The sequence below is a fragment of the Haemaphysalis longicornis genome, unplaced genomic scaffold (assembly GCF_048455015.1).
Source record: "Haemaphysalis longicornis isolate Haplotype H1 unplaced genomic scaffold, Haemaphysalis longicornis Haplotype H1 scaffold_1, whole genome shotgun sequence".
NCBI lineage: Eukaryota > Metazoa > Arthropoda > Arachnida > Ixodida > Ixodidae > Haemaphysalis > Haemaphysalis longicornis.
The window spans coordinates 439,820,692-439,848,677 of NW_027526203.1; the positions used below are offsets into that span (position 1 = coordinate 439,820,692).

General features: G+C 46.6%; 1 protein-coding gene across 3 annotated transcripts in view; it reads right to left on the reverse strand.

The window, feature by feature from the left end:
* Positions 1-27,986, reverse strand: part of LOC144155827 (uncharacterized) — a 126,361-nt gene that overhangs the window by 12,410 nt on the left and 85,965 nt on the right. For 2 of the 3 annotated variants that reach the window (XM_077687499.1, XM_077687498.1), the window contains 8 exons: positions 26,915-26,968; positions 22,132-22,188; positions 21,915-21,953; positions 5,615-5,689; positions 5,464-5,532; positions 5,314-5,388; positions 5,154-5,222; positions 4,948-5,073 (listed from right to left, as the gene is read on the reverse strand). In XM_077687499.1, the coding sequence (XP_077543625.1) occupies positions 4,948-5,073; positions 5,154-5,222; positions 5,314-5,388; positions 5,464-5,532; positions 5,615-5,689; positions 21,915-21,953; positions 22,132-22,188; positions 26,915-26,968 (564 nt within the window). Of the gene's footprint in view, positions 1-4,947; positions 5,074-5,153; positions 5,223-5,313; positions 5,389-5,463; positions 5,533-5,614; positions 5,690-7,362; positions 7,425-21,914; positions 21,954-22,131; positions 22,189-26,914; positions 26,969-27,986 lie in introns of those variants that run through there. The other variant, XR_013319650.1, reaches the window with a different exon arrangement.

Here is a 27,986-nt window from a genome sequence, read left to right on the forward strand (position 1 = left end):
CTGAACAACCAGCGCCACCTACGGCCAGTGGAGGCATTTATCGGATGTTGTTGACATCGCTTGCGCGCTGCGCCGCAATGGCCGTGCTACGCTGCAATGAGAGATTGCTCAAACCAGTGCAATCGTTTAAACGGTTTTAGAGAAACGGAAAATATTTGCACGTTCTTTTATAAGAAAACCGCAAAATCTGGTCGCCAACAACACGCCACAAGCGATGCTGACTGCGTCCGGGAGGAGCTAGCGAGCGCAACGGAGCCGTTCGATGGGCATGGCCTCTGGCTACAACTTTTAGTTAAATGAGGGTACAGTGAACTGTTGTGAGTTCTGTCGAGAACACGCGGCTCACGCATCACTGCACTCTATCAAGAGTTCAGTGAATCTAAGCGAGGTAGGCAGGGCAAGCTGCAGGCGCAAGGCCGAGTGCCGCGGCTCGTGTAAACATGCTGATGCAGTTGCTATGTTCGTCAACTCATAACTGTGAACACCGGGCAGCTACTGCCCAATTTAGCACCCTCTGTTTGAGTCAACGAAATGTTAGACGCACAGAGTTGGCCACACTATCGGCGTCAAAGCAGCCGCCGAGGCTACACGGGCAGAAGCTCAACGCATACATGTAGTAAGGGGTAAGCAGCGGAATAAACCATACAGATTGTTAAAGCATAAGCAACACACAAAACTAAAATGCCGGGGGAGAGGCATAAGCTCAGCGACAAAAAAAAAAAAAAAAAAAAAAGAACGACAGACACCGTCACGGCTTCAACATGACTGACGCGCATATTAATGGCCCATTCGTTTAGCTGCGGTGGTTGCCTGTGGGATCACTGCAGTTTCGGGTCAACCGTTACTTTGCGTCATATTCCGTAGTATTCAGGGAACATTGCTGGGGTGTATGCTAGCGCACTGTTTTTGTTCCCGACGAAGTTCGTTTTGCCTACACAAGTTTCGCCAAGCACCGTCGCAGGTCCCCCCCCCCCTTCCGAAGATGATAGCGGGGGTGCACAGAAACAAGATCCCCGAGTATAAACCACATTCACACAAAACAGCAAAAAAGAACATTTATGACCAGAAGTCGATCGGCGTTGTTTACATTGCACGTCGCACTCTGCGGATTCATAGCTGTCGCCTTTCCGCTTCATTTCAAGAGAACCGAGATAAAACTATTTTTTCAGCAGCCTGCTTGCGACCTTTTTAAAAATGTTGCGGTAGCCGTAGGCCCAGCAGTACACAAAAATACGCAGTACTAATTCGACTTCTTCGCAACGAATGCGGCATCTCTGCCACGCACAGCCGCTCCTTCGGGCTGACCAACATCCGATTTTTCACGGCGCCGCTGTTCGGCGGCGCTGCGGTCGCTCTCGAAACACCAGCGCACGGAGCCTATAAATGCTTACAAGGGCACAGCAGCGCTGGAAAGGGGTACCAGCAAGTAGCGAATTAGCTGTGCACTTAGCAGCCGATGCTGCTAGAGCTAACAATGCAGGCTAATCAAGCACGTGCTGAAATGGTCAGAAAACAGAGTTGCAAACTTACAAGTGGCCTGGGCTTAGAGTAAACGGTAGCTGATACCAGCTACCATTTTCTCTAGGGGGATTGTGCACCATACAACAAATAGACAAAAACTCTACTGGCAGTGGGCCGGCACAGCAGCCCATGGATAAACTTTGCAAATCAGATTCCACAAGTTTTGAAAGTTTTGAAAAGGACAGCGTTGTCTGTCAACCATTTTCTCCGAACAAAAACACCCGTCAAAAGCCCTCCACAGCTGCTGGACATGTTTAGCAACGAAGGGCACTTGACAACTTATTTTGTCGAACAGCTTACAGTAAGAAACAAACTTCCAACACTTGGGAAGCTTCCTCTTCAGCACCATTGCTTTTAGGAACAAAGGAGAAGGATCAGATGGGAAGCTCCACACTGCCAAATCCAGAATGCAAGACCTGAATTTTTCAGCAAGTGCTGGAAAGTTGAACTGAGATAAGCACGCGAGATTTGAGAGGCACGAATGCTGGCTTGAAGCCCTGGCAACTAACAAGAGAGCCACCAGAAGTTGCAAGATCTCCTATGAAGCCAATTTTCTGTGTCACCACACAGGCAAGGAGAAGGGAAGAAATGCATAAAACTGGCCTTGCAAATTGACCGAAATTTAGCGATATGGAAGTAGAGTCAGTGATATAAATGGCTGTTGGTTTTTCCCCTCCACAACGTGCCCATCTATAAAATGATCAATTCTAACATGCATGCACTTATAACACTACCATTTAGTTGCCCAAACTAACTGTCACATACCTCATGCCCATAACAGCCACTGTGCAGGCTGACACAAGTAAAAAAAAAAAAAAAAAAAAAAAAAAAGAAGAAGAAGAAGAAAGGTGTGCCTTTTGTTTTAATCCCAAGGGAGAACTTCAGCAGTGCATATTGAGTTGCAACGGCACAACACTGACAGCTGCAGGGCTGCTGCCTGGCTGTTGGCCCCCGTGCACATGACACAAGCCGTGCGCTTGCACTTTTACACGTCATTCACTTGGTCTCATTTTCGACTGCACTTCAACACCGCTTTAGCAGTGCACCAGGACAGCTGTGATGCCGAAGCGTATCTTCTACCATTTGAACATGTGTGCTCACTGCCTGCCACTTGGCTACACAGTAGTTGGCGCCACTGCAGGGATCACTGCACCTTCCTCAAACGACTGATTTCACCATGCCAAGTGTGCTTGCATGCCATTTCCACTTGAGCCGTGCTGCCAATAATTTTTGTGCAAAATGTGGCCTAATAGGTATTTTAGATAGCCACTCAAACATGCAACTTTTCAAACAAACCAATGACAGCCTGTTTGAACATGAATGTGATGCCAATAGCAGTTTCTTTTGATGCCCAGCAAAAAAAATTATGCCCAAAACGATTGGCGGTTTAATAAAACTTACGGCTGAGCTAGTTGGTCCATAGTATTCACAAGAATTTGGAGGGAACACCACACAAGTGCCACTTGCGCGGTGGAAGGCAGGAGAGCTCTTCTGTCCTCTTCCTGCCCTGTACTACAAGAAACCTAGTTCTAGCTCAATGCTCCATTAAATGTGCTGACCAACAAACAGGTTAACAAATAGCCCCCACCTCCTGGCAGATACATTCTTCAGCAGGCCAGGTGTAGCACTCTCTGCAGGTGCACCAGCCACAGGGTCAAACCACATTCTCCTCAAAGGGGCACTCAGTGACAATGTTGCCGCAGTGCCTACAAAGTTCATTCTGTGGTATTTGAGGGTATCAAGTTTACCAGCTTCTCCTAGCATGCTCAAAAAAAGTTCTCCCAGCTGGTGCTGGACAGCCTCGGTCATCCTTCATTAAGTCTACACTGAAGTCCAGTTGCAGAATTTGCAATGGTTTTTGGTTAATCAGGCCTTTGACTAGCCTGTCGTAGACTAACCCCTTGCAGGGCTCTCCATGGTTAAAAGTCTCTGCTAGTGCATGAAGGGCTGTCGTGGAATCAACAAACTCGCCTTCTAGCTGGCATCCTCGAAACTCGTAATTAGGCACTGCGCAAAAGCTAGCATTAAATGCGTCCTCGGCCTGGGGTCCCATGAGGTAGACCAGTGCGTCGACCTGGCACTTTTCAAACTGGTCATTGAGCCTCGAAGCAACCTGATAGCAGTAAAAGCAAGTGAGTCGGGTGGCCTGATCATAAACGAGGCAGCACACCTCTCCTGGCTATGCTAGTTGGCCATCAAGTACAGGTCATATGGAAAGGCCTCGGGCAGGTTGATAGATGAAGGAAGGCCTCTGATCCAGGCAGAAGCACTGGAGCACCAGGTAGAGGCATAGCCACAATTACAGGATGAGGCTATAGTCCGGGCGTGCTGACATGTCTGCACGCACTGACAAGATTCGACTGATTGATTGATTGTAGGGGTTTAACGCGCCGACGCAACGCAGGCGATGAGGCGCGCCGTAGTGGAGGGCTCCGGATTAATTTTGACCACCTGGGGATCTTTAACGTGCACCGAAATCTCGTACACACGGGCGTTTTTGCTTTTCGCCTCCATCAGAAAAGCGGCCGCCGCGGCCGGGAATCGAACCCGCGACCTCGTGCTCAGCAGCACAACGCCTTATCCACTGAGCCACCACGACGGGTAACTGACAAGATTCGCAGGAGGAAAGCAGTGCCATTCAGTCTGCCAAAGTGTCGGAAGGAATGCCAGAGGCACAATGCGCATAGTGAAGGACAGGAGACTTGAACTGCCTTCTTGCCCTGCGCGATTTACAAAATACGCAGACGCAGGAACACCCTGCAGGAACACCATGCAGGAACTTATGCAGAAACCCACGAATTGGTTTCTAGAGAGCTATGGCATGGTGAAAGCAGCAGTGACATCAGTGTCTTGGTGGCATAAAAAAAAACGTGGGAGCAAAACGAGGGCAATTTTTGCTGTTAACTATATTGACAATTTATGCCTAAACAAACAAAGCATCCTTTGGGCTGAAGCTGACACTGAAAAAGGTATAAAAAAATCTCTCTTAGCACAAACAGTTATTTGATCCTTGAGGTCCCTTAATAAAATTGCCAACAGATGGGAGTTTTAATGTGTATATGCAAGAGCATTACTTGTTGCTGAGTGTTGCAGCATGGTGGTGAATGAATGTTTCACTGCAGCACGTCACTTTTGCACCTTCTTGTGCACTGCAGTGAAGAACTGGCACAGTGGAACAGCAGCTCTGGCCTCCACTTTTTCACGAGGCTCTGTGCATGCCCAGGCACTGCTTAGAGGCGCACACTCTTCCTCTGTGTTTTATTCCCGAGGCCGATAAAAAGAATGTTTGTGCATTTTTTGGCCTTTGGGATTTTGCACACAATGACCCAGGTAATGCTCTTGCGTTTATACCAGTAGGTCTCATTCAGTTGCAATTTCCATGCCCAATACGACACAAACTTTCAAGGCTAAGGCAAGTATACCCACAGTGGAGCCACAGGCATGGCTTGTGGAGGATTCGGCATTGAGGATGGCACAGCGTGACTGCTCCAGGCGAGCACAGGAGTCTGCGGGGTCCACACAAGTGGAGTGGCTGGGGACCACTCGACCGCACTGAAATGTATTCACAGGCTGTACCCACAATTCTTGCATCATACAGCTGGCCTAGGGTGAAGCAAAACACGCATGCGCACCTCTGAGCAGGCCAGCCTTGCATGTCCGTGGTTGGGAGAGGCGCAGCAGCAGCACCGGGACCTTGAATGCTGCAACAGATTGACATTCTGTAACCACAATTCTGGCACCTGGAGAAAATAAAGTGGTGCATTTTTAGGATGAAATGGTATGCAGACACACCCAACAGCCTGCCATTCCTGTCCCGCCGGTGGGGCAAAGTAGGTTGTCATTTGTGTGGTGGTCTGAACAGTGGTCCTGAAACACATTACCACACTGCACCCAAAATTCTTGAACCTGGCATGCACAGAACAAACAAGTATGCATGCCCACCATTGCGTAGACCAGACGTGAACAGCAGTTACTGGTTGTGCCGCAACAGTAAAGCTGGGCCCTTGTGTGCTGCAGTACATTAACATGCTGTAAACATCATTCTGACATCTGCAGAGACGTATTTTTGCAACTAAAATGTACAAGTACGCACCTCAGATCTTCCCATCCTTCAGTAACTGGTGGAGCAAAGTAGGTCGCAGCTTCTGCGGTGGACTCGTACGGCGGCCTGTAACAAACACATTAGGGGGGGACATGACAAGTAAAACAACTTATTTACAGACCAAATCTAATCAAATTATGAGTATTTATGTAACTAACCCTTTTAACAACAAAACTGAAATCGGTTTCAGTATATCTTCTATACTTTTGAGTAACACGAGTAACTACGTAAAAGTTGCATTAAACCTAATTACCGAATTAGGCAAGAACTCACCCTTGAGCTCTCTACTGTCTGTTCACCCCCACTTCTGAACTCCCACTATTTCTTACTCAACAAAGGTGTTCTCTCTCTCTCTCTCTCTGTCTGTCTTCCTCTATCTGCCTCTCTGTCTCCCTCTCTCTCTCCTCTTTCTCCCCCTCTCTTGATCAGGAAGGTCTTGTGTACAAGGAAGTATGTATAGGTTATTGTTTTATATCCTTTAGGTATAAAAGAAGAAGAAAAGTTTCACCTACCTTCACCTCAGATACCTACAGGAAATAAAGTGATAATCTAATATAGCTTACATGCACAAAATAGACCTTCCTGATCACAGTGACAAAATCTTCCGGAGTTCTTGCCTAATTAAGTAATTAATCTTGCGGCAACTTTCTGAAGGTAATTAGCCTTGTAACTCAAAGAATAGAAGATATTTTTAAGCTAATTTCAGATTTGTTATTAGGATAACTAACTACATAAATGCTCCTAATTTGATTAGACTTGGTCCATAAAAAAACAAAAATAGTTTTGCCACAACTCCCATTATTACCACGTTGTACCCACTATTCTTTAATCTGGTGTGAACAAAATTCAATTATTTCAGAGAGTCCACTACTGCGATGCTATCCAGCCCTGGTGTAACGACCATCAGTTGGATTGCTGGATAATTACACTTTTGTTTTTTTGCATAGTTTGTATGTTTTCAGCCAGACAGCATTTTTTAAAACCTGCTGATGGACAGAAGCAACCATTGCCCGGAGGGATGGGTTTGAAGAGATGTGCTTGACAGACGCTCAACTGCAGGCCTGGGCCGAACGACACTATGCTGGAGCTTCACCGGGTTGATCACTGGACGAAGAGTTGTTCCCCCGGAACGCCGCTGGCTTGGTCAGGCAAGCGACAGAACAACACCGAAAACACAACCACATCGCCGGCAAGTGCAAAGACAACCCACACTGAAGCTTTACCAGGCTTTTAGTTGTGACAAAAACACACGATTAACTAACTACACTAGTTGCATTTTAGCCTAGCAGTCAGTCAGTGCCGGTCTTAGAGGCGGGCAACCAGGGCGGTCGCACAGGGTGACGGCGATAAAGGGGTGCTGATCTGCACTGAACCCCCCCACCCCCTTCCCTCCCTGTTCTCTCTTGCCGGGTCTCTCCCGTCCATCAAAAGAAGAGACTTCAGCGGTGCACTTTGAAGTGAGGTAGAAAACGCGTCAGTCCAAATAACCCGAAATTATTAGGCCTATAGATGGTAGTCACTGAAAAGTTTAGCGGGTGATTTCTTCGCTTGGCAACCTTGAAAACCGCCATGACCATGCCTGCTATACCTGCACATGCACTTTGTGCCCTCACCTCGCAGAAAAAAGAAAAAAAAAAGAAAGAAAAAGAAAGAAAGAAAACACCAGCGTGCATTATCTGCCGCGTTTCAACCCGATTCTCGGCGGTGGCGTCTACAGATATATTATTAATCGCACTCACATTATGTGGTGGTGCTCTACTTGCCGTCGAGCACTTCGCATCCCCGGAGAACGAAACCGCAGCTGCGAACAAAAGTGACACAGCGCACAAGAGGCCGACACTGCAGTTGCCTGTGACCACGGATGTCGCAACAAGTTCCGTCTAATGCGTAGTTGAGTACAAAAACTAAATAACGGTTTTGAAGAAATGTGCATGCATACGCTGTTTAGACAATATGGTAGCGTAGCAGCTAGTGCACGCGAGGCCGCCTCCCGAGCCAAGCCATGCTAGCACTACCCAGCCGGCACAAGCGCTGGCAAATTGCACGCAACCTTTCAACAAATCACTTGTTTGGCTTCCGCGCGGCCCAATCTTCGGCAATATTTCTGTTGTCCTTGAACAGGTGACAGACCTTTAGTGGCAATCGGCTTTCACTTGCATACGCATGCGACTCAGTCCGTCACGATACTGCCACGCAGTTGTGCGCATACGCTCAAGTTTTTTTACCGTTCTACCTAGTTGTGCAACAATTTCAATCGTGTCTGGCAACAAGTAGATCGTATAGTGCTGCACATAACAGTATTTGGCATCGAGGTATTACTTCGCGTTCGGTGGTGCGCAGTTTGGAACACAGAACAACTCACTGTAGTCATGTGCTACAGTGTACGAGAAGATACAGGTGTGTTGTGCGGGGGAAGAACCAATGGAGAGCGCACATCCCTTTTGCGATGAAAAAATCTCATGGGGAGCAGGTGTTCCCTGGAGAACTCCTGTTGCAGCCAGTGCTGCCTAAAAGTTCTTAAATCAAGCTCATACCTGCCAGGTTTGCCGGGGTGGCATTAGGGAGATCTGACGGGGGGCTTGTAGCAACAACAGAATGGGTAACCTTAGACTTTTTTTATTTACTTACAACATAGCAGGAAATGAACTGTTTCTTTGTCCAAACTACCAACAAGCTACACCACTTACGTGTTCGACGTGGCTACCGCCGCCCCTTTCAGAAAGTCCTGGAAATAGTACCGCAAGCGCAATACAGAACAGCAGGAACTGAACTGTTTTGTTCTTTCGTCTAAACTAACAACAAGCTACACCACTGGAGAATTGCTAAATCTACAGAACTGCCGTCCAGAACGGCCGTGCTCGTGCGTAAATGAAAGCGGCGGTAGCACTGCGCTTCTATCAACAGTAAACTAACAATGGGACGAACAGGTTCACCGTCTGTGCATGGTTGACTACGCTTTTTAAGCACTTCACTGATAAGATGCCGATTGGTGTCGGGTTCAGGTATACCTCCGGCGCATTGTGGCCAGACTGAAAAAAAGATTTGGCCAAAGACGGGTGCGTTTTCGGGAGATTTTTGTTTCGGTCGTACAATCGTACAAAACCGTGAAAATTTGGGAGTCTCCCGGAAAATACGGGAAACCTGGCAGGTATGCAAACTCCAACAGTTTTTTAAAGAATTTTGAAAAACTTTATGCTATAAAAATATCAAACTCAAACAGTTTTTAAAGAATTTTGTAAAACTTTATGCCACAAAATGATAAAATAAGACTAAGGTAATAAATGAGGATTAATTTATTAAACAAAACTTCTGAAACTAACTGGTAAGCAGCGACCACCAGGGGCGCTACTTACAACAGGAGTTCCTCTGTAGAAATTTTCATCGCAAAAGGGACACCACCAATCGGCCCCAAACGACACACCTCTCCCTTCTAGTACATTGTACATGTGCTGTGCTTTTTCGGGCAACAGCACAGACAAGTACTGCCATCTCATGGAGCCAAACGCAACCAGTGCAGCACCACCTCTGCAACACAGGTGCTCGGGCAAATGCTTGGCAGCGCACGCGCATGGTTGCCCGCATGCATGCCCCACCGGTGAATACAACCTATATCGAGAAACATGGACCCACAATGTCACACCCAAGACGAGGGTGCAAAGGTGCAACTGGCCTTCCGAGAAACCGCCTGAGAAGGCTTCGGGCGAACGTATTCACAAAACTAACTCAAGTGCAACTTTTGTCTTCCAATTTATGCTGAAACAAAAGGTTGAAGAAAGAACAAAGCTTATGCTGAAAAGGCGCCTTGTCGCGACGTTATCAGCCCAAAAAGTAACTATACTTAAAGGAGTACTGACACCAAATTTTGACACCTAAAAAATGATATAATTGGCTTCATTATTTTGTGCAGATGCCTCACAGAAATTTTTGCAGCGATCCGAGGCCGGAATCACATCTAAAATTGATTTTGATTGTCCCGGCCGCGAGCTTCCACAATTCGGCAGCACTAGCGAAATCGCTTTCGGCGTGACGAAAAATCGGCCGGCGTGGCAGGCCTGTTCAGGGTGACGTCATATAGTCGTTTTCGTAACCGGAAACGATATCCTGCGCTGCTGTTGTCGGTGGTATTCGTTTGGGCAGGAGACGTACAGGTGTAGCTGTGTGAGCAATGCTTGTAAACTTTGTGCACGTTGCGTGTTCGACGTCTTTGCTCTTCAGTTCGTGGCCGGCGCATGGTGTTCCCTTGCACTGGTGCCGAAAACTGCGCGGTGCCAGCACCGCGGGATGTTGACGCGCAGCGGTGCGCTTTGTCGAGCTCGCCCTAGTTGTGCTATGGCAAGCTCGCGGAATGCGAAGTACTGCTCGTGGAAGCCTCTCCGAGCAAATCGACGACGCCAAGATGCATTATTTTCCACGCGACGCATTATTTTCCACGCGACGACATGCGGCGCTAAACGTGGACTGAGTTCGTGCACCGCGGCGGCCGCAAGAACTGTCGCCCAAGCCAGCAGGCTCGGCGTTGCTCGCGTCAGCTTGGGTGTTGGGAACTTCAGGCTTAGTATCGTGGCGAATATTTGATCGCCGGTATCTGTACAACTGCGAATGACCATCCCTTACACAACTTTTCACCCCACTATCATCCCCTTTTTCGCATACTGAGCTTTATTTTGGCGATAATTGCCGTTTCAGTGATCGGTGACTAAGACATCTGCCGTGGCCTGTTTTGATTCTAGCGCGCAGGTGGCGCCGTCTTTCGGCCGCTCGCCACATCGCGGTGCCGGCAGTGCTGGGTCGGAGTGGTCGGAGCGCCGAACCTCTGCTGCCGGTCAGCGTAGGCTTACCATCGCGGCAAATATCTGAACGCCGCTTTAAAATTCAGCGCTGATAACAACCCCTAGCACAATTTTTCACCACACTAACATCTACTTTCTCGCATGTGGAACTTCTTTTTCGCGATCAGAATGATTATAAGAGTGGCGACAAGCTGTTGCTATCATGGTCTGCGCCGGTTCGAGCCGCAGTGATATTAAGAAACGGACGACGGCGAAGACACCGCCGGCCTAATCGCCTGGCAAAATAAAGTTGCTCTGTCTGTCGGGTGGCAGCGACTCATCCGAGTCTGACGATTCAGACGACGTGTCGACTGCTCGGGCGAGTGCGGACCATGTGCAATCGTAGCAGACGATGCGGCGAACGTCCCTGACGTCACGGGTGAGACTGCCGTCAGACTGGCGCGCTTGCAGGCTGGCCTTCGAACGGCCGTTTTCCCGCGCGGCGACCGAATTTGAAACTGGTTGCAACAAACGTGCTATAATTGATTCTGTATTGGCCGCTGACGGCTTTCGGTTCGATTTTCGTAATTACTGGGCCAATAGGTATTCTTTACAGCAGTGGTTCTCAGCCATGACTGCCCCGGGGACCCCTTTTGGGCTTGCTAAAGTGATGGGGGAGCCCACGATGGAGCATATGTTGTTTGGTGTCATAACGTCAAACAATTTCTACTTGCAGCTTACGCAGCCTACACACTTATTCGATGCCCGCCTTTTATGGTTGACGCTAATGATGATTTGCACCATGTTAAACAATCTGGTCTTGAATCTAAAATTCTTCTTAACACCTATATATTGCCTCTTCTGTGTATGCTTTTTTCCTTCTCATAGCTGGCTTGTCGTGCAAAAAGCAGTTGTTAAAATAGGTGCTACGTGGAGAAACTAAACGTACATGTAATGCGACAAAGCTACATTTTTTGCATTGCAAGAAAGTGCTGGCAAAATCGAGAAAAAGCTTTGAGTAAAAGCTTTGAGGTAGGCTTCGCGGACCCCTCAAGTGCTCTCGCGGACCCCCATTTGAGAATCACTGCTTTACAGCATAAGAACTGAAAGCGAGAAATTTAGTGTCAGTACTCCTTTAAAGGAGCCATGAAGAGAAAACACAAGTTTGGTTCATTCAAAAGATTGTCTCGTTAGAATCATACTGACACCACTTTTAACGTAAACTTCGCTCAAATAAGCTACATAATTAGGAAAAACGGGAATGGTCATGCGACCCACCAGCTCATTTCCCGCAACAGAACCTGTGATGTCACATGGGCTAAGCTCTGCGATTGGCGGAGGCTGGCAGAAGCAGACGCAAATTAGGTAGAGCTTACAAACTAGACGAACGAGCGATTTGCGCTTAAATTTAGGGCACATTCTTTGCAAAGCAATAAGAATGATGGGACAAACAGTGGAAGTTACGAAAGCACATGTAAAAATAGAAGTACTGATGCGTTCTGCTGTTCGTACTGCGCACAGCATGCTTTGGTTTAGCTGCACAGCACTACGGGGCTTGGGGTTGTCTCAGACGACACTGGCCGATTGAAGCAAGCGACGGTGTCTTACGTGACCCCATTTGTCGAGCGAGCATTGTTTCAGGGAACGAATATTTTCTCCCAGAACAAAAACAAGGCAGGTTTAAATGCGGGCAAAAACAAACCAAACGCTTGCCACGGTATGGTGGCGCCATCTAGGTTACGGAACGTAAAGAAACGCGGGAACAAACCAACACCGCTGTACAGGGTGGAGACAACCTTTGAACGGTCCCGTGCCGCCACAATTGGGCAAACGGGCTCAACGCGTTATTCTTTTCGTTTCCCACAAGACCTAGCAACGCAAAACAGACAATATGATTCAAACTTCTTCAGTAAACCGCGTTGCGGCGATAATTTTAGCGCGGTTTTGACACAATGACTTGCTTCGGCGGCGAGCGAGCAACCGAACATGGCGGCGCCAGCGTATACGTGTCTCTACCCTGTACGGCGGATGCGTGAATGAAGGTACTCTAGGCTGCAGAGCGGTCGGTTCCTGCAATCAGGGGTGAGACAGCTGAATCAAGTTTGGGAGCAGTTTTTGGAGCAGCAAAATCGCGATTTTGGAGCAGAAGAACCTTGGTTTGGCGCAGTTAACAACATTTATTATGTCACCTTAGGTGCCCAAAAAATCAAATTTTTGGCAACTCAGGGGGAAAAGAGCACTTTAATCGGTTTTGAATGTATATAATACTGAAACAGCCTCTTAATAAAGTTTTCCTACCGGAATATCACGAGGTACCAAATGCACTACCTTTTTTTTACAAACCATTTTTTAAATTCTTAGGCTCTATGTATAGATAGCATGGAGTTCCGTTGAAAATATCAAATTGAAAAACTAAGCAATCGTAAGGCATTTTTATTATCATGGGAATGCCGAAATTATTAAGTGCGAATGCACTTTATAAGCGACCCTGAATTCCGGTGACCACCGTCCGTCCACATAGCAACAGCTGCGGGTGCGTGCGCTCCTCGTCTTCCTTGGCAACGGGGGGAGATGGACGCGCGCTGCCTGGCCGCTGACATGGCACATACCCACGTGGGTGATTGGCCAGGAATCTCCTCGTCTTCCTTGGCAACGGGGGGAGATGGGCGCGCGCTGCCTGGCCGCTGACATGGCACATACCCACGTGGGGGATTGGCCAGGAATCGGGCGTGAGAAGGGCTAATGCACCCGCTTAAAGGAGTACTGACACGAAATTTCAAAGCTGAAATCCGCTCTAGCAATCAAGTACAACGACAACACAAATAGGTGTCTGTGAATAAATGCATCTTTCTTTCTTTGTAGTTGTGTGTGTGTGTGATCTCTCTTTCGCGAACATTACCGAACCGCGCAAATTCAACTCCTGCATTCGCACTTTCACATTCTTTCCCTCGGGGAAATGCGGGGAAATTTTTATTTTTGTAATCCCAGACTCGGCTTTAAGCACAAGTGTAGAGCCACGGCAAAAGTTGCGCAAAGCGAGGTGACAGTCGTCGCACCCAGCTTTCCGATTTCACACTAAGGTGCACGCTCACTACGATCGATCGTAATTTGAGTAACGTTGATATGTTTAGCCATCTCCCTTTTGGCATTAAATTTCACTTCAGATAGATGAACCATTATTACTAGCATGCAATAATAGCCCGCCCCGCTATCGGACACTGCTTGAGAATTTTGCGGCGATGTAGCCTGCGCCGCCCTTTTTGAAGTGTCGACCGTCCCATTCCTGCCGCTCGCAAGCTCGCTGTCAAAGGCAGCAATAACTCCACATTTTATAACAACGCAATGAGTCCGAAATTTCACTTCAAGCGCAAACCGAGCCTCACACGAAACTCCACCTTTTGAGTGGCGCTACTTCGCGTAACAGATCAAACTAAATGTAAACCTAGCCACCCCCATAACAAAAAGCACGGTAGAAATCTGCGAAAAGCGGTCTGCCTGAACTAGCGTGAACTAGTCTAAACTATGAGCAACTGCTTCACCCGCTGGCCATGTTTTCCGATCCTCACCATACCAAGATGGCGTCGCCCCGTGTACGTACGTAATGTCGTTCCGGAGATACGGCGCTCAGAAAATTGCCGTTTTGTCATTAACTTCAACACGTTTTGTCGCCTCAGTAAACATTAGTATTTTTATACAGGACTTTGCAATGATTTTAGATGGGTTAGCTTTAAAAACGTACAGAATATAACATGTGCAAGCCGACATTGTGACTTCTGAAAAAACTATTTCGGGGACCATTTTATGCGGGTTTTTTATTGAATGATCAGTCAATTAATTTTTACAAACAGCATCACCTTGGGGGTAATGGAAAATTATGCAGTCAGTAAGCACTTTTCCCCACTGAAAGTGATCGGAGCGTTAAAATCGTTGGCTCTCAGACTGTTTTGGAGCAGTTTGGCGCAATTTTACCAATTTTCAAGCTTTTGGAGCAGCCTGGCGCAGGAAAAGAAATTTGTATCAAATCTGCGCAATATGCGCCGCTGTCTCACCCCTGTGCGATGTCATTTGGGACCACGAAAACGCACGATTGAGCGGGAAAATAAAAATTTTAACCTGAATTGTTTAATTTCTTAGTGAATAAAGCACCGTTTGTATCCGGACAAGCGCTGGGGGCACTATAAAACACGAAATCTTTCGAATAAAACCAACTTGCATTTTCTCTTCATGGCTCCTTTAAGGCAGAAAAAAGTGACACACAAAATTGAATTATCTTATTTTTGAGTAAAGAAAAAATTTTTTTTTTGCTACGATTGTTACTGCGTGCATATGGAAAAAATTTCGTACAATGGTCTGGCTACCTTGGAAAGAGTGGTCGCATTTTCGGGGAGTGGTTTCATTTTAAGAGGGAGAAAGAGAGTAAATCATTATTTATTAAGCAAAGGCTGATGTTAAGCTTCGACCCGTGGAAGGCATCCCTGGGATTCTTTGAGTTCAAATTGAAATCTTCTCCCTCCCGTGTTTCAAACAAACAGAAGAAAAACTATCACGGCAATCATGGCTACAGCTGTCTCCTCGCATGCACGTTTCTAAGCAGGGCTGTTTGTAAAAGAAAAGAAAGACAGAAATGCTAAAATAACTGGCATGTGTCGAAACCTTTGAAGAGAAACATAAGAGACTGAAGAATGCCCTTAAAGAACGAGAGCCTAATTTTTGTATCAGGCTAACTAACCTTATCTATCCTGACAAACCTCGCACGGTCTACAACATTACTTGAGGAGGTTGTACTCATATTGCAGCGATCACATGGCGCCGCTGGACTTTTTCCCACGTGTGAGGAAAAGCGGTGTGCCAAACTTTCTCAACCCTCGACCACAGCAGACACTTTTATACAGCACCGAATAAATTCATGATTATAGCAAGAATATATGTGCATTGTCTATATAAAAGCAAAAGATGCCACCACTCCACTATCATCAAGTTTAACATTGAAACGTCATTCTCTGTCAATATGTTGCCTGAGCTGTCTACCTGGAGCTAATGCACCCGCTGTTCTAGTTTTTTGGTACTAAGACTCCCCCTTCCGTAAATATATGTGCATTGTCTATATAAAAGCAAAAGATGCCCCACTCCACTATCATCAAGTTTAACGTTCAAACGTTGTCATTCTGTCAATATGTTGCCTGAGCTGTCTACCTGGAGCTAGTGCACCCGCTGCTCTAGTTTTTTAATACTAAGACCCCCCCCCCCCCCCCCCCTTCAGTATTTCAGCGATGTTTCCTTGTCTGTCTCGTCTTCTGCACAGCACGCTTAAGCAATGACGAGGCGCACACGTGGTACTGTAGAAAACTAATTTTAAGGGCATATTCTATGGGAAAAAAAAAACAGAAGCTTTATTGGTCTGTTTAGCATGGAGGTCCTATTCCTGCTTCTGCTCTTTAAGAGTAGCTATAGTACTACTTGTTTCGCTTTAATGCCCGTCGTATTAAACTTTATAACACTCGTTGGTTGCTTAGGCTTAAAATCAGAGTCAACATAAGGTTTAAAGTCAGACAGACAAAATCAGACAGCCAATCAGACTATATTGGGGTTTTATGAGTGGCTGCTAGCATTTGAGGAATAACTGCAAACATGTGACATTTTGGTTAACTAACCTTTTTTTTACTGGCAAGTCTCTTTTTGTTTGTGCATTTTAAGCAGCATTATCTGCTTGAAATGCACACGGTCTGTGACCTGATCGGACCTTAGGCGGCGTCATGCATAAGAACCCAATTCTGGCTGGCGCCTTGATTCGCAGTCCCTGTTGCAGGCTTCAGACCCCGAAATACATATCTCGCACGAATGAACTGTCAAACACAATTTTGTTTTTCAATAACACATCTTCCAAATAAAAAAAACGAAAAGAATCATTCGTAAAAAGGTAATCTATAATTCCTCAAGAAAGTTGAGAGAAATGCGAAAACGACGATTTTTTCGCGCTAAGAAGACACCTGATCTACAATCTACAAGCGATCTAAATGTATACCGTTACGTGATTTATGAGACAAAGATATACTATTGCACTCCTTCATGATCAGTGCATTTATTGTCTTATTCAGAACCATTCATTTTCTGCGATTTTCAACTGACCTTTTTTACACAATATAAGCCCGGTTTCACGCACGTAGAGTCGTCTTAGCGGGTAATTGTCATGTAATTTGCTTCGGGATACTTTCAAAAGCTTTTGCTTTAAAGAAATTCAGTGTCCTTCCTCCCTGTGAAGAAGGATGACCTGCGAAGCTGTGATGCCAAGCCTCAACGTGAGCAACAATATGCTTTTACAGGGGCGCAGTGCACGGAGAGCACGAAACAGAACACATTTGTTGGCAATTTGCGATTGAGCATACTTCCTTGTCGACTACCTGAATGAAACTTGGATGGACTAGAATTTTATTCCAGCGGACAAACATAGGCTGTCCGTCTCCCTCCCGTAGAAGCCCATGTATGGACAGCATACGGGAATTCCCCAATATTTACAACTTCACTGTGCAGTATGCAATTTTGAAACAAATGAAATTTCACGTAATAGTTGTGCCGCACTAGCGGCCAACTGTCATATACTATATTTACTGGCGTAATGATCACACTTTTTTTCCAAAAATATGATGAAAAGTTAGGGGTGCGATCATTACGCGAGGTAAATTTTTCGGGAAAAAGTTTCAGCGCAGAAAATGCAAGTTGCAGGTCAGAATGTTTACAATAAGTCGCATGAACATAATAAACATACCAAATAAAAACATAATGAAAACTCCACTGGCCACCGAATGACCACCGAATGATGCAAAATGCAGTATTTTCATTACGGAACGCGCCGGAGAACAGGTTGACCAATAAGTGGCTGCTGCTGTCACAGTGTGGGACATCAAGACACGGCTGCTGATGCAGCAAGGCGAGTGCGTTTTTTTATGTTTTGTGAGCACATTAAGTGCATTTAGTGAGTCTCTTCCGCACCAATATTGAACTCATGCACGCTTGCCAATATCACTAACATCATCACGTCCGCAGCAATAACGTAGCCATGTCCGCTTTGAAAGAGGAGGAAACTAACGTAAGCAGGACCATCGTCGTCTAGACTTGGCACACGACATATGGCTGCGGCAAGTTCAGAAGGCGATCATTGCGCGGGAAATAAAAAGAGTCATATTTTGACGACGAACTTCAGGGGTGCGATCATTACGAGTGCGATCATTATGCGAGTAAATACGGTAATTGAGTTTGGGATAGTTTCAATGAAACAGGAGTTATAGCCGTTTTCTGTAATCATACTTCCTCCCAAGATGGATGTGCCAATATATAGTGCCGATTAAAGTGATCTTCACCTCTAAGCAAAACTTCATTGGTGGGAAAACATTTTTTTCAGGGACAATATAAGCGTGCTATATCAAAATACAAAGGTCATATAGGCCATTTTTATGACTTTTTATTTTTTTTTTACGCTGAAGGTGTGGTGCACAGTTTATGATTACACGGATTTTAGCGGGCATCGCAATATGGTGCTACGCTTGCATAGCATCCTTGTCTACATCGCTCTGTAGTCGGAGACGGTCTGCTGGATCCTAGCCATAGACAGCTCCGCTGTAAAAATGAGTTTGAACAGTGAGGGGCGGGGTCGCCTTGGCAGCAGTTCGCACAAGGCGCCAAACGAGGTAAGGCCGGCACTGCCAGAAGTACTTTAGCAAAGCACACGAATCTGAAAGGGTGATGGAAATGTCCAACACAAAAGAAATGCAATCCAAAAGTGCGAAACCTGCATCAGGAAAAACAAAACAATCGAGAAAGTCAGGCGTCTACAGGTTACTTCCAGCATTGACGGCAGCAACTTGATGTCTCAGCAATGCCCTAAGCTTTCCTCTTTTTGAATCGCACCTTAGGTGTGCCCATTCTTTGAAAGCTGCTGCGGCTGGTTGGAGAGGACAACAATCATTCTCTGAGACACACTTGGAGTGCGCGGAGAAAACTGCCCAAATTTCCGCAGCTTGAGCAAGGTGCGCGGACTCGTTCTCGGAGGCCCCAAATTCGGTGAAGGCACTGCGCAACAGGAGCGTGCAAAGCTGCCACTCGGCGTGCTCACATGGGGACTTTGGCCGCAGGTATGTCTGCAAGTTTTTCTCTCCTGCCGCCCCTCGCCTTTTTTGCAACACCCACGGTAAGCAAACACTGAGGGGCATTATCATTGTCCTTTCGCACTGTCAGGCCTAAACTAGATCTGTACTGCCCGGTCTCAGACGACAGTGCAGCAGCAGGGGTGGAACAGCTAGGGTACATAGGTTTGGGAGCAGTCCTGGGAACAATCAAAAATGCTTTTTGTAGCAGGTTTAAAGCAGCCAAAAAGGCCTTTTGGCGAATTTCTACCTCGAGACGCTTCAACTCAATTTCATGCTGTCACTTTTCGAGTTGGGTTTCCCGTTCTGCAGTGTCTAGAGTTACATCCGACGGAACTTTAAGCCAGTTTCTAGAGTTATGTCCGACGGAACTCAGAATTTGATACTAGGGTTACGTCCGACGGAACCCAGAATTGAAAACTAGAGTTACGTCCAAAGGAACTTTAGGCCAATGTTTTGAGTTACGTCTGGCGTAACGTAAAGCACACAAAAAATTTTACAGCTAACGGCACCACATACCGTGATGCTCTATATGTGTAATCTACATGCAACATTATTGAAATTTGTACTTATACATTCTGTACTTGCTGACGTACACTTCTTTCCATATCCACCACATTGCAAGCAAAGGAGAAGACGGGAATTATCAAAAAAGAACCGCCTGCCGTGGGCACAGTGCCAGTTTGTAGCGTCTGCAGTTTGTGCCGAGAACGAATTTACATGGGTCAAGACTCTTTTAACAAATGTAATTAATAGTTCTGGGCGCATAAAGCCAGCTGATCAATCGGGTTAAAATATTTAACCAACGCCCAGACCTATTATTTACATTTGTTAAAAGACTCGACCCATCTAAATTTATTCTCGGCACAAACTGCAGACGCTACAAACTGGCACTGTGCCCACGGCAGCAGGTTCTATTTTCATAATTCCCGTCTTCTGCTTTGCTTGCATGTGTTGGATATGGAAAGCAGTGCACGTCGACAAGTACAGAAAAATCTCAATCCCTTAATTAAAAAAAAAACTATCAGGTGAGATTCGAACCCACATCGCTGCAGTAGTGTGGGCGCTTGTATCACGCTCCTGTCCACTCGACCGCCGGGGAACCGGCGCTGTCACACGTTACCTGTGATTTATTCATTCCGAACCAGTTTGGCCGTTAAGCAGCAACCTTTGTTTTCGAATTTGACGTCATGTATCGTACAAGCGACAATTTCAATAATGCTGTGCGTAGATTACACATATAGAGCATCAGGGTACTTGGTGCCGCTAGCTGCAAACTTTTTTGTGTGCTTTACGTTACGGCGGACGCAACTCAAAACATTGGCCTAAAGTTCCCTCGGACGTAATCTAGTTTTCAATTCTGGGTTCCGTCGGACGTAACCCTAGAAACTGGCTTAAAGTTCCGTCAGACGTAACCTAGTTTTAAATTCTGGGTTCCGTTGGACGTAACTCTAGAAACTGGCTTAAAGTTCCGTCGGACGTAACTCTAGACACTGCGTTCCCATTCCTGCTTTTTTTTTTCTTCCAGCTGAAGGTTTTCTCGCTCCAGCTGCATTTCTCTGTCTCGCTTTTCTGCCGCTGTAGCCTGACGTCTGGCGGTTTCCAGTTCATTGATCAGCTCAATGCATTCTGACAGCTCATTATCATCAGCCCCAGCAGCGAGTATAGCCCGTATCAGCTCTGGCTTTCTCAGTGCATCCATCTAAGCGCAACTTTTTTGTAAGCTCCAACAACTGAAGTTTTTTCGACACTTTCAAATTCATGGCTGCCTAAAGTACTGCTTTCCCACTCCACCAATATAGTCCTCCACAAATAACCTACATGACAAATGCACGACCCACCAGCTATCCTCAGAAGCCTGGTAAAACTCAGTGAAGAAAGGTTGAAGGCGTCCCCGCACAGCATCCCCGACCAGGCTCCGTTGCCTCCATCATGTAGTGTTAGCGTGGCGAACGAGCGACAAGCAGAAGCAGAAGAAGGCTTGTTGTTGGCGACAAAAAGCCGAAAGCAAAACTTAAAATGGTTTACTGCATGGCGAGAGATGAGCAGCGACAGTACAGTAACAGCACCCCTCCGGGTGAGCTTACAGCATAGCTCAAACAGCTACCGCGTGATCCAATGCTGCCAATTGAACAAATAATGCGCTCGGAAGAAACACGTATTTATCCCCCGAAGTGCCAACGGTCAAACACCTCTGCACACGGCTCGAAAACAGTACAGACACACACGAACACTCTTTGCCGTGTTCAAGAGAGCCGGCAGTACCAGCGCACATTGAGTCTGCGAGAGGGGGCAGAGGACATCCGGTGAGCGGCGTTCGCTGGCAGGTTTAAGTCTCTAGATCCCCCGCTCATCCCGGATTTTGCAACTGCCGTGGCGTGAGTCACCACCAACCTGCTCCACCACCACCAACCCACCGCCTGGGCATGGACACACTCGGGTCTGTCATAGAATGTAGAGTAAGGCAGGCTTTTCCGTAAAGAACAGGAGAACTTCATAACACCACAACTTGTAGCCAGCGCGAACAGGGTAGTGGCGCGCTGAATCATAACACCATGTGGTCTAACGCGTCACTCTGGAGAGACGACAAAAAGTTTGAAGTACATGGGTTCAAGACATTTTTTTTGCTCTTTATCTCGTTTTCTATTATCTGATTTTGAAATGTTTGTCAGTAACTTTGTCGGCCAGTTTGTCGGTGACTGACCGATGCACCCAACATACTTTATTGGAGAGCCAATAAATGTTTTCACTGGATATTTATTTGTTGCGAGAGCTCCTGGCTGTTTTCTACCACTGCACCAGTTGGGGGATTGTGGTGCAGTTCAGCAGAGCTGGCATGTAGCTTATTAGTCTCGGAAGTGAGTTTGGTTGCTGTAAGAACTGCTATACCCACACACAGCAGATAAAAAGGCAGCCTGTTTGACCCCAGTGGAAAGTGTCATAACAAGATGTGACGAGCACAGACATACACGGACACAATAAAAGTAAAATGATAACAAATGAAGTATGAAGAAAGAATCGAGGGCCTGATTTCAGAAAGCTGGGAAATCTGGCAATGCAGACAATAGACTATCCAAAAGCAGATAAGAAGATATCCAATGTTTATTAGCTTTGGTAACAATAAAAAAACCTAGCTTTATTGGTAAAAACGAACCATTGGAATATTTTATTTTGATTCTTATCAACTGTATCTATGTTATCATCCTGAACTAGCAAAACTGGAGATGAAAAGAGGTTTTTATCTGCAGCCACATTTGGCTTATTCCCCTCCCACACTGGCATCACGATTCTTTCTGCATACCACAGGTGGCTCTCCAATCTTCCAAGTTGGTCATAATGACCAAGATGGCCTTGTAGCAGCCCGTTTAGTGGCCAAATACATACCTTGTCTGCCAGCTCTGTGAATCGTCCTGGTCCTTGCCACTGTAAACAACCAAAGGCACTCATTAGAGCACGAAATGTCACTCTTAAAACTAACATATGCGTCCCTACGCAAGTCCAGCTATTTTTATTAAATGCACAAGAAAGAACGAGACAAGTTGCCATATTTAGGCAGATTAAAGGCCATGCAGGAATAGATCGAAATACCACGCACACATACCTTTCCAATGGGCAATCCTGCTGACTATCATCTGGCACACAGCCGCTGTCTTCCTCACTGTAAATACCAGAAGGCTCTAATTAAAGTGCACAAAAGGATACACTCTGCAACACAATATGCAAAAAAAAAAAAAAAAAAAACACACTCCATCTGCACAATCATAATAGCAAAATTATGCTTTTTAAAAGGACCATAGCAACAACACACTACACCTCTGCCCCCTGCAATTTTAACACAACTTTCAATCAAATTATTTGTAAAAAATTGGGTTAGGTTATTGATGTAATTAGGTTGTAGTGGTAATGGGGCAACTCGTCAGCTTCTTTCCCACACCCAATGCTGCAAACTAAGTTTTCCCTATTAGCTGTTGCTGACAAAATCAACCACATAGCAAAATGGTTTTGTGGGCTTGCAGCTTGAACCTAGTGTTTCAAATTAAGTATAACCTTATTCTGCAGCAATGAAGCAGCTAACAAACAGCCACAGAACAAAAATGTACCGGAAATCAACACGAGTCTGATTTGAACGCTATGGGCACCGAGGACATGTCCCCACCTCTGAGTGGCTGCCACAACATAAATCACACCAGCATTTTAACTCGAAGTACTGCGCCCTCATTTCTTCAGAAGGCACCAATCATGCAAGTTTAAAGGGACACTAAAGGCCAAATGAAATTTTGTTTTAAGTGAAAGACCATACGTTTCGTAGCACTCTCAGCTTTTGTTCGACGAGAACAATGCTTTATTCCTGAGAAATCTGTAAAGAAAGCTGGCATTTCTCTCTCTCACTTTCCTTTCATTTTTTCGTGACGTAGACATCACGTCATTAAAGGGGCCCTGAAAGGCATTTTGAGCACACTAAATGAACTAGCGCAATCGTTAGATTGGGTCGTCAACGTCAGCTGTGCCAAGTATTACTCTTTTACGCGCATCGGAAAGCTCACACTTTTGTTGCAAAGTTTGTCGCTTTTTTCTCACCCTTTCCTTCGTGTTTTTGGACGCCGCCATCTTCACATGTCTACATCATCGATTCCCATATGTTCGTCATGAGCTAGACATCCTGCTATTGGGCGGCTTTTTCACGCACTTCCGGCAAAAAGATGAGTCGTCTGCTCAGCGTCGGCTCGCCGGCTGATCTGCCAGCGGAGTGGAGTGCTTGGACATTTTACGACAAACGAAACAAGTGTAAACAAACGCTTAACCGTTCGTATTGAATGCAACACGGCCATAACACGACATGGATATTCTCTTACCTGAGTACCTTCCCTAAAGAAAGCGTTGAAGCCCCGTGGCACTTCTTTCGTGCAATCGCAGAGAACGCCCTGAGCCGAATGCCCGGGTTTGACGGATACATTTTATTCAACTTCATAACAAACCAGAGATGCGTTTCGAACGAACACAACGTCACAACATGCGTTGCAAGTCTGAACCGCGATTGACAGACGATCGGTTGCTTCCTCCTGACCGTCGTAAATTCGGCACTCACCTCGCGCCTTGTTTGCGGGGACGAACAGCAAGTCACTGAACTCTGGCACGCAAGCGAGAAGGCTTTTAGCCAGGCACACTACACATACCCCATGCGAGGTTGAGTCGTTCGTCGTTCGAGAAAGATAATCCAGACCAAGGGAAGCACTATCCACCCGCAGAAGTACAACGTCGCATTTCATCGCGAAACGAACGCTACACATAGGAGGCGATGCACACACACACACACAGCTTCGGTCGCTGCATTGGCTTAGCTTCAAGCTTCGTTCGGACAGTCAGCGATGATTCGACGATACAGAGCTGCGTGAGGGCGACGTGCTAACCACTTCACGTATTTAAAAACACAGGGGCAAAGAACTTGGTTCATCGGAAGCAAAAGATCTTTCCTCCATTATTGTGCCTGAAATATACTGGCTAGTGTTGCTAGTGTGCCGAGGGCGGGCCCCAGGCGGGCGCCGGGAGCGATGTACGCGGCCGGCTGCCGCTTGGGGCGCTGCCGTACGGGAGTGTGCGCGTTCGTCCGGCCCGAGCAGATCGCGCGGTTGCCTCCGCGCTGCGTAGCAGACGGCAGGGGCAGAACTTTCCAATCACGCTTGCGACGAAAGCGAGCGAAAGCGACGGGAATTCTGTCGCGCGAAGAAAATTTCTCCCGACAGTTCGACAAACACGATCGTCGCGCGACAAAGCGACGAAATTCCCATCGCTTTCGCTCGCTTTCGTCGCAAGTGCGAACGGGCCTTTATGCGCAATCTCCGTCCCACATAAAATAAGCTCTTGCTTGTCGCCTGAGCATACGGTTGATATGTGACTACGTTACACTGTGCTTGCGAGTGTACTTAAACGATGTCACTAGGTTTGAAACGTAAGCGCTCGGCGTGCAGCTTTGTAAACGCAAGCAGCCTCACGTACGCACGCTATTTTGCTGCTAATAGAGAGTTTTAGTACAGCGTTTGTGCCTTTGCATACGCTAAACGCTAAATTTTTGCGTCCCGCTACGTAAACATCGCGAGGGGAGTTTTAGTAGAACGTCTCATCAGTTTTGCGTTGCGACATGCTAATGCATACGGCGCCATCTGTTAAATGTTTTCCGAAATGACTCGGCGGCTGTTCTGCTAGCGGAGTGCCGGAGTGCCGGAGTGTCTGAACATTTTACGACTATCAGAACACGGATGCGCTCGAGTGCGGCGTTGGTTTGCTCTGCGCCTTCCCGTTCATCGCCACTGATAAAGCAATCCGATCCGGCGCGTTTTGTGCACGGGTTCTGTGTCGGTTTAAAATGTCTTTTTTTCACATGCCGCCGGTAGTAGGAATTACAACCGCCGCAAAAGAAGACCCGGCACCAGCGGGCCCACATCTGAGACCGCGCTTTTTGGATAAACAGTGCGCGGTGCACCAAAGGGAACGAGCGCACGATTCTCCCTGCGCTGCTGCGAGTTCGCCGCGAAAGGGCAAGGCCAGGCTGCACACATGCGGCCAGGTCTTTCGTTCGCTTTTCCAGCCTTAGAGGAGTGTCCATGGTGTCAACAAAGATGAAAAAGCCGAAAGAGCTGGCCCGTAGCAGACGGCAGTCTGTGGGAGCGCAATAGCGGAAGTACGTCATTGCTGAATAGCGAAGCATCATGGGAGGGGAGGCCAACAGAGAAGAAACAGTTGAAAGGAGGAGGAAATACGGCGCGACGATAATGCGCGGTTTTCGATTTACGATTTCTCAGCTAATACTCATCGCTTTAACAAAATTCTTGCAGGAGGAGATTGCTAATACATTGCTTTATTTGGTTACATGTACATCCATGCATCGGCGGAAGGCATTTCAGGACCCCTTTAAGTAGGAGCGAGGCAATGGGGCGGCCTAGAGCGTAAACGGTTGGTGCTAGGCAACAGTAGCTTTGACGTCGCCAAGCCATGGCCGACCGCTGAGAACGTTTGCTGGCTTTCACTTTTACTATTTATCACCGATGGAACGAGAAATTCTTTTCACCGCTCCACCGGCCGGTGTGCCCGCCTACACCGGACACCAAGACCGCATCACGCTGACTGCCACAGCAGAGAAAAGTGCCGTTTCAAATATCGTGCAGCCATGGCTGCAGGCTCGCCGTCCCTCAAGCAGGAGCCTTCATCGAGTGTCGTCCGGCGATCACGTCAATCTCATATTCTCTTCTCTCACGTGACGCACCAACCTGGCGTGAAATACACTCCATTCCCACCTCCGTCTCGAAGAGTTTTCGTGGCCAAGGCTCTTCCTGGCCCAAACATACCAAGGGTAGAGCTACGCGTGCACAATTTACAAATTATTTATCAACGGCTCGCAATGAAAGGAAAAGCACAAGTTTGGATCACTCAGATAACCGCCAGAAGTACCCTAACCTTTCACGAGCGATAAGGTTCGAATCAGGCGCAGGCACACTTCTTGCATGGGATATTGCTTGCAAAAGCTCAGGCACCGATACTTTTCCAAAGCGAAACTGAAAGCATGATGGCCAACCCTGAAGCATGAGGAAAGCAGCCTGTCTCGTAATGTACAAGAGCTGTAGTCTATGTTTTTCAAATTAGATCAGCTCACGAAAAGTTTTGATTTATTTCCTGTTCTCAAGCATTTAGGACCTGTTTATGTCAGGAAAAAATTTTTAGATGCTTCTCCAATGAGCTCTCGCCGTTCCCCGCTTTTGTGACGTCACAAACCGTGGTACCCAAAAGTGTACGGGCGCCGTTGCCTGTTTTCACATTTCTAGCGTTTTCTGCCTTATTAAACATCTGCTGGTTGCGAGAATGGTGTATTTAGATTCTCAGCACCGTAATCTACTGATACAGGCCAACTTGTTTCCACCCTTAGGTGTCCCTTCAAGTGATTCCTGCAGTTTCATCGCCCAAGGCAAGATCAAAACCCGCCGTTACGTGGCGTAGGGTTATTACACAGTGAAATACCCCCCTAGCTTGTACTAGGTTTGACCAGCAATTCTAAACTTGCAAACTTTCAGCACCTCCACGATGGCATCAAGTCAGGCCACTGAGTGCTAATTTTTTGGCTGTTCCCATAAAAATGTCACTGAGCCCCTCCCATTGGATTTTATGGCGCATAAGCATGCGAACAGAAATCTTGCCACGTTAGACAACTTCTTCTGCAATGGCAGCGACATTAATTCTCACCAAACAGAATTGTGTGGTATGCACTACACAATATTTCGAACAAACAAAACGCATTTACGTTGTCTTCATGGCCCTTCTAAACACTGCCGTGAACTGGCATTTTCATTTAACAGGGCATCAACTGTTCATTTCAAAACCAAGGTATGCACCCATACCTCAGAACTGTGCCATCACTTGGAATATTCCATCCAATGCCAGGCTCTGGCTCACTGCAAATACAACCCATACACAAAATTATGTTCCACGTTTCATCATAAGGTTGTGTTAGCCCTCCAACTGTAAACAGCAGTGCAGGTGCAAACACACAGCAATGTGTACGTGCCCGTCTAGCCACACACAATGTATGCAAACTATTAGAGAATGCGAACTAGTAGAGAACACAACTTCAGCAAGCTTAAATGCCCTAAATTTAACTTCCACACCTTCAATTACTATGACATGTATAGTACTTGCACAACACCACGTTCTCCGACTAGCTCGGGCACTGCTGGAGAAAAACGACACTAGTTAACCTTCACGGGTAGATTAACCTTAGCTGATGTCACAGACCCTTGTCTTGGACCCAAGTTTAAGATTGGGACAACGAAAAGTTGCACCCCGAGCCCTTGGGTCTGGTCCAGCAAGTGTCCATCTGGAGAGAAACGCACTAGTTAACCTTCACGGGTAGATTAACTCTTTCGGGACCGCCGGAAAAAGTGATAAAAAAGGGAGGTCTCGGTACGAAGTTTTTATTACATAAAGCAAAGGCACCATCCTGCCTTAGCATATACCAAAAATGCAGCTAATTATATGTTCTTTGGCATACAATACCAAGTTTTACTTCAACACTGACGATTGAACCATGAAAAAATCTAAAAGTAAGAACTTCGTCAAAAAAACTACAGAAAAATATAAAAAAAGCGTAAATATAAAAATATTAAAAAGAATAAAATTTCAGGATATACAAAATCTAACACAATGCTTTGTTTCTTCATCGCGAAAGTTTGATGCGGCTAGGTGTAACTGGTTTTTTGTTTTGTGTGTGATCTTTTCGGCACTAGGGCCATGGCAACGTCGTCGCCCAGGTACACGCAGGGCTCTCATCTCGGCGAAAACTTGATCTGTTTCTGCGCTGGTGGCAGGAGATCAACACCATAGGTAGTTAACACCCTAGCGAACAAATATAAACCAGCCAGAACATATTTCGAGCGCACATACCTACTCCAGAGCCAATTGAAACCGAAACCA